The sequence below is a fragment of the Phaethon lepturus genome, unplaced genomic scaffold, assembly GCF_000687285.1.
Source record: "Phaethon lepturus isolate BGI_N335 unplaced genomic scaffold, ASM68728v1 scaffold49720, whole genome shotgun sequence".
Classification (NCBI taxonomy): domain Eukaryota; kingdom Metazoa; phylum Chordata; class Aves; order Phaethontiformes; family Phaethontidae; genus Phaethon; species Phaethon lepturus.
In genome coordinates, this window is record NW_010512164.1 from 27,398 (window position 1) to 34,488 (window position 7,091).

At 39.8% G+C, this 7,091-nt stretch overlaps 1 protein-coding gene across 1 annotated transcript in view; it reads right to left on the reverse strand.

The window, feature by feature from the left end:
- Window positions 1-4,969: 4,969 nt before the first annotated feature.
- Window positions 4,970-7,091, reverse strand: part of LOC104619902 (bone morphogenetic protein 2) — a 3,233-nt gene continuing 1,111 nt past the window's right edge. The window contains exon 2 of the mRNA XM_010285955.1: window positions 4,970-6,345. Within this exon, the coding sequence (XP_010284257.1) occupies window positions 5,501-6,345 (845 nt within the window). The 3' untranslated portion in view covers window positions 4,970-5,500. The remainder of the gene's footprint in view (window positions 6,346-7,091) is intronic.

The following is a 7,091-nucleotide window of genomic DNA, read 5'->3' on the forward strand; positions in this document are numbered from 1 at the left end:
GGTGTTATGAGGTGTCTCCTGCTGTACACAACGGGTGCAAGCCTTCAGACCCTTCCCAAACAAAGATCCGTGCTGAAGGCAGGGACTAACTTGCCTCTGTAAAGGACACAGAACTAGGACAAAACCAGTGTACCTGCTTTTCTAAGTGACCATTGCACAAGGCTTGCGGACGGAAGGTTGCTAAGTCCCGGAGGGCACTGACAGGTGACTAGATTCCAAAAAAAGAGAGGAAACTCCACCTTAGGAAACCATTACTGCTCGTTGCAGACAAGGCTGTCAGGAATACAGGTAATGAAGGATTAGTAATGGAGAGACAGGAAAAGAAGTAATCTTAAAATAATTTTTGAATTCTTTTTGTGCCCAAGCAAGGCAAATGTAATAGGCACACATAAATGGTTACTTTCTCACACACCTGCAATATCTCTTAGGAGAAATAAACAAAAAAATTTGAGTACAGTAGAGTAAGGTTATATTCTTAAGAAGCTGGAATTCTTTTCTTTGTACATAGTAGTCTAACAAAATAAAAGACTGCTGCTTTTATCCAACACCGTCCTTACAGCAATTATATGTAAAATCCAAGTGTTCTTCTGAACCTACCTTCTTTTTTCTTTCCTATGTAACTAAAAAACAAAGTGGTTTGTGCCTGTAACAACCATTTATAATGTCTTTAAAAATACATTTTAATGCCTTTGGCTTTTCATCATTATTTTGAGCAGCTTAAGTCAACTGGGAACAAGATTCGTGGTTCTCGTGTTCTCATGTTGTAAGAACACAACAAATCAAGTTCTCATAGCAGCAGTCCGCCCTACCAAAAAGGATAGCCTTAATGTAAAGGGGAAGAGAAACATTCCATATCCATAATTAGATAAATAATACTTCAGGCAAGATATGGCACCTTTAAAAGTGCCTTTTCAGTCTTGGATTTCTCTCTGCTTGTTACTACAGAAACCATCTAGCAACCAGAATCTAAGACAGACTCCACCCAAAACAGAGAAAAACAATATAGACAGAGTAGGCTTTTCCTCCCCCGTTCCTTTTTTACTCCTTCCCCCCCCCCCTTTTTTTTTAAAGGGTGGGTGAGTGCTAAGGGAAAGTATCTTACGGTGCAAAGGATAGGAGCATTTTGCATGCAGTTGAAACAGTAAAACTCTGATTACAGATGGCAGAAATGAAAGCAGGGAATGAGTAATAAGCAATGAGAAATGCGTAATGCGGGATGAGGATATAATTTCCACACATCAGCTAAAGAAAGGTTTACACTCTTAAGCAATAAAAACAAACCATTAAGCCAGACCTGCACTGTCAGGAAGTATAAAACAGTTCTTGAAACTCTGCAGTTACTATACAAAAGCTTTTCATAAACTTTTGTTTCCTGATCTTCATAAAACATTAACATCAAGCTGCCATATGGCAATTAGCTGCCTCCTGAAATCAATAAAAAAACCCACCCCAAAATCAACAATTTAGGAATAGCTGTACAATAAAATAGTTCAATAATTATTCTCTTCTAATAGTGTAGCAGAGCGGGTCTAATATAAATGCAGTCCAGATGAGCTCCTTCTTCAAAAGCTGAGAGTACAATAAATCATGTTCCTCTCCAAGCCTCATCAGTACTGGTTGCACAAGTGAGACCTCGAACTGCCTAGCAGGGGAAAAGCAGGTGACTGTGGACACCCAAACCCACTTATCGTATGAGCAGGACAAGTCTCAGTGCCTGGTTATGGTGAGAGCCCAGGTTAGCACAGCAGAGCAGATCCTGCTCAGTGGAAATGGCCAATGCTCTCGGGAGAGCTTACCTCAACTGAAGATCTTCCCACGTCATTTTTACATGTTGCTGACCACAGAAGTCCAACTGAATTTTGCGCAAAAATTATCAAGCCACTTGACAAAGCTGTTACTGAGTCTCAAAAGGACAAGGAGAGATGCTGATCACATTTGTGTTTAGAGAGATGCTTATCTGAAATGCACAAAGGGTGACATTATCTATCACAATCTCTGCCTATATAGATTATATAACTGCCTAGAAGCAATATGTTTAGGGGAAACAGGCTATAGGGTAACAAAGGCAGTTTTGCCTTCCAGATGTTCTGCTTTTCCTCTTCTTAAGAGGAAAAAAAAACGCTCATTTCTTCTTGTAGAGTACTTTTAACACTACTAATTACTAAAAAACTAAAATAAGTACTGGAGTACTGTGATAACAGCATACCTTTAGTATTTAGGATTACTTAGTGGTCATTACCAGACTTAGATGTCAGAAAGCCCAAATCTTTCAGAATGACTGTCTGATCATCAACCCTATTTAGCAGAGCTCAGGAACCCAACTGATCTCTAGGAGAATTTTCTACTGCTCATGTATGAAAGCCTGTTTTGTTTCTTTTTTTAAAATCCTAAACAAACTCTTCAGTGCAGCACTCTCACATCTCTAATCTAGAGAGGTTAAGGGTTAAGAATTTAAAGATAGATTACAAAACCAATTCTGCAGAAATTTATTGACGTGCTGCGCTTGACACACGCATATTTCCTCCTCAAAATCAGTATGGAACCGATGATTCCGTGACTAACAGTAAGCAGGTATAGAAATGCTTACAAGAGTGGGTCTTAATAAGTTTACAATTATACATTGGCCTCACAGTGTATTTTACTAAGGATGCGATTCTTTGTCAAGCAACAGGAGGTTTGCCTTTACAAGGAATGCGGCATCACGCCATGAGCCAGCTACTGCTCATGCATAGACAAGCGCCGTAGCCAATTTTTCTGAAACAAGATTAGCATCAACGTGTTCTCATGCCTTAGAGGAGAAGTAAAGCAGCCACCACTCTGTAAAAAGCCTCCCTCAATCTAGTTACGCACGAAGGGCTAGGAGCTGTGAAACTTAAGCCTTGCAATACTGGAGTTTAGGATATGGTTAGAAGTGCCATGGGGTCTTTACTGATTTCAAGCAGGTTTGGGATCATACCTTTCCCACTCATAGAAATGGTGCAATCTTCAAATTTTCCACGCTTTATGTCCCGCTTTGGCAAGCTCAGGTTATAGAATACGCTAACACTGCTGTGACTCAACTGGCACAACCACGCATCCCAAACAATCAATGAATTCTTGCAGAACCTTCACTGTTGCAAACCCTCCAACTGATGACCTTCCCAAAGCAACAGCCATAAACTCACTCATCACCAGTAAAGCTGGCAACAAGCGAAAGGCCAACTAAACTTCTGCACATATGACACTCCCCCCTGAAAACATTAGCCAACGAAACAGCACTGGTCTTTTGAAAAAGCAAATAGAGGTTGTCCACCCGGTGAACTCAGACACTACCATGTAGTATCAGCATGGCCAATAACATCAGCTACCTCTCAAAAATAAGCAGAGGCAATCCGCAGAGTAGTGGCCTGTTCTCTACTAGCTATCAAAAATGCTGCTGATACAAAGAAATATACAAGTTTTAATCTCACCACAGAAACTTACACCTAGCCTAAGATATTTTTAAGCTCACAGGAGAAAAATGGAAGCAGCCAACAGGGAATTTTCTCTTCTATCCTCTGTACCCATTGCTTTTTGTGATGATTAGCAGTAGAGAACTGTTCTGGGAGACCTGTAAGATATCGTCAAGTTGGCCTTTCTGATCAACAAACCTATTTAGTACCTTTGCTGTCACCCAGATGATTCTGGTAAAAAAGGAGGAGTTTGGGGAGGCTTGAGAAAGAGGAGGTTTCTGTTAATAAAAATTTAGGCTCGTACAAGGCCCAGAAGTAGGAGGCTCAAATCAGAGATTCCCAGAGTTGACTTAGAAAGGTCTCTAACAGGACAACTGCACAGACAGCTTTAGTAAGTGCTGCCTCAGCTCACCAAATCCAGAAATGGATCCACGACAGAGTGCAAGGGGATTCTGACATCTCTGGAGGTATCAGCACAGTCATTCTACACCCACCAAATACAATGGAGAGCTCCTGAAACAGGCAGGAACTTACCACCAGCAGCCTAACACAATTTCATTCTGTTCCCAGCTTCAGTGCACTTTGCAGTGGATCACCAAGAAGCCAATTTAAGCTACTTTCCTGCTCTACTATTTCAGCGCAACAAGCAACCCAGTCTCCACATGCTCGTCCCAGGTTCTACAGCTAGTAACCTGACTGCCGTACCAGTCTTTTACCATACAACAGGCACAGGAAGTATTAGCTTTAAAGCTGCGTTTGCCACCTGCAAATCACGCTTTTGCCCCTTACATGAGGGATTTAAAAAGTAAGAAGATGTTAAGCCCACGTTATCCTCGTGACAACTGCACAAATGAACCATGTTTTGTTACAGACAGGACTTTTCAGAAAGAAATATCAGAGTTCTGTGATTTATTATCTGAAATTCAACATTTGGGGGCCGGGGTGGAGGGGGAGGAAAAAAAGCTGTCAAACACAAAACCCTGGAAGGGAAAACAAGCTAATCTGCAAAACAGCAAAACCATCAGCTGAGGTTAGATAGGAGGCTGCATATGACAACAGCTTGCTGTACGCAGGGCAAAAATTGAAGATTGATTTCATTATAACACTCCACAGAAGTGAGCTCTCATCTGAGGTGAGGAAGTATGCAACACTTTTTAAAGACAAGGGCTTGTACAAATAAGATAAGTATTCCTCTTTAGGGTACATAATCACAAAATAATTTAAAAAAAAAAGATGACATTTTCGTTTTTATTATTTTATATTTGGCCAGGACTTTTAAAGGAAGGACTTTTAAAGGAAACATTAAACATTCACTTTTCTGTAGGTCTAGAAAGGATTCAGTCTTCCCCCACCCCCGCCTCCCATAGGATTTCTATTGGCCCTTCTTATATTCGCACTGCAAATTAGTTGGGAATAGCAGTATTTATACTAGATCAGCAACGTCTGGTTCTTATCCAAATGTTCCACCTAAAGAGGATGCCAGTTCTCATGGATTGGACAGCCCACCCTGCAGCATTCCTGAGAATTGTACAATATAATAATCTTGAAAGTCAGCAGAGTGGATTATCCACTTTTTTCTGGACTTGAACTTGTGACCTTAACAGTAGCACAGCAGAGAGCAAATGTGCTATGCACTTTGCCATAGTAACCTTCCATGTATTCTTTTCAACTTAAATACACACAATTGAAACAGCTACAATTTTGGAAAATTATGTACAAACCCTATATTTTTTCTTTTTGATTACATATAAATACAAATTAGCTATTCTTCTAAAAAGTGGTTATAATAGTAAATAAATACAAAATAAGAATCTGACCATTATACTTCATGTGCTGGGGTTAAACCCATATAAAATGTACAACTAAAATACATTTAAAATCTTTAAAGGAATATTTCTCTGATTAAAATATTTGTTTTCCCAACTTTTTCGTAGACATAAATATATTTTCAAAATAGTTGTGTTTTTTTTTCTTTCCATTTCATTACATAAATAAAGTCTTCATTGGGAAATATTAAAGTGTCAGCTTTTTTTTTTTTTTGTGTGTATTTGTCTAATATATTTGCTGTGTTAGCGGCACCCACAACCCTCCACAACCATATCTTGATAGTTCTTTAATACAACTTTTTCATTTTCATCAAGGTAGAGCATGGAAATAGCACTCAGTTCTGTCGGCACACAGCAAGCCTTGGGGATTTTGGAATTCACTGAATTGACCAAAGTCTGAACAATGGCATGGTTTGTTGAGTTTAGATGATCTGCCAGTGGAAAAGGACATTCCCCATGGCAGTAAAAGGCACTATACCCCGGTGGGGCAACAATCCAGTCATTCCACCCCACATCATTGAAGTCCACATATAACGGATGCCTTTTGCAACTGTATTTGTGGCGTTTACGCTGTTTGTGTTTCGCTTGACGCTTTTCTCTTTTATGAAGCGGGTGTCCCTTGCCATCATGCCCAAACGTTACTAATAATGGCCTGAGCTGAGACCAGCTATCTTCATCCTGATGTAAAGACCTGCTAATCCTAACGTGCCTCTTGGAGGCACTGTTCTCTTTGTCCAAGTGAACCACCTCTACCACAAACCCATGATTAGGTTGTCCATGTGCAATCCACCTCAAAACAGCTGGCGTTACATCAAAACTTTCCCATTTACTTGCATTATGATGCACCAACCTGGTGTCCAAAAGTCTTGTGACAGGGTCCTTAGAGGTGGCTGTGGCTGGCTTTATAATTTCATAAATATTAATACGGTGATGGTAGTTGCTGTTGTTCTCAAAGGCTCCGTGCACCTGTTTCCGAAAAATCTGGAGTTCAGCTGAGGTGATAGACTCCTCATTAGGGATGGAAGTTAAATTAAAGAAGAAACGCCGTGCTGTTTTCCCACTTGTTTCTGGCAGTTCTTCCAAAACTTCTAATTTGATTAAACAGGAAAAATAAAAAAAGAGAAAGAAAGAAAAAAAAAAAAATCAGGAACTGAGACAAGCAACCAAACCCCTCAGCTAGTCTGCTGTTGGCAACTTTCAAATGACAGCTAACATGTGTGACATACAAGATCTGAAAGACTTTCAGGCAGAAAATACCATCTCCCTTGTCTTTCTGTTTATTTATGCAAGCATGTATCGCATGAAGTTAAGAATGCTTCATTCATTGTTATGCGTTTGGATTGAATACTGGTGCCCTTTGCATTCCAGGTGGTTATAATAAGTGGCAAGAAACACGCAGCATTACTTTGGAATTTAAGGACATTAGTGAGAAAACTCAAGCACTATAGTTAGCGGGACTGTGATGAGAATCATTAAAACTGATTGAGGACTTAGGGTAACTATTGCATTTCTGCTTTTTTCAAGAATATGGCTCTAACATCAATCCCTTAAACACCATTCTGAAAAATATTACTCTGCAATTTAGGTGACTTACAAACCTTAATGTACGGATTTTTGTATCTTAACTGGAGATGGTGAACTCAACATCTGTAATGGCACTTTACGAAGCATGCCCTAGTATTTACCCAAAAGGACCACAAAGAGTGGCAGGAAGGTTCAACTGCTAAAAAGGGGTGGATGGTAATAATGGCATAATGAAACAAAGTCGCTTCTGAACAACAGAATTTTCAAAACCACAAAAAAAAAAAAAAGTCACTAAAGCCCAGGCCATTGT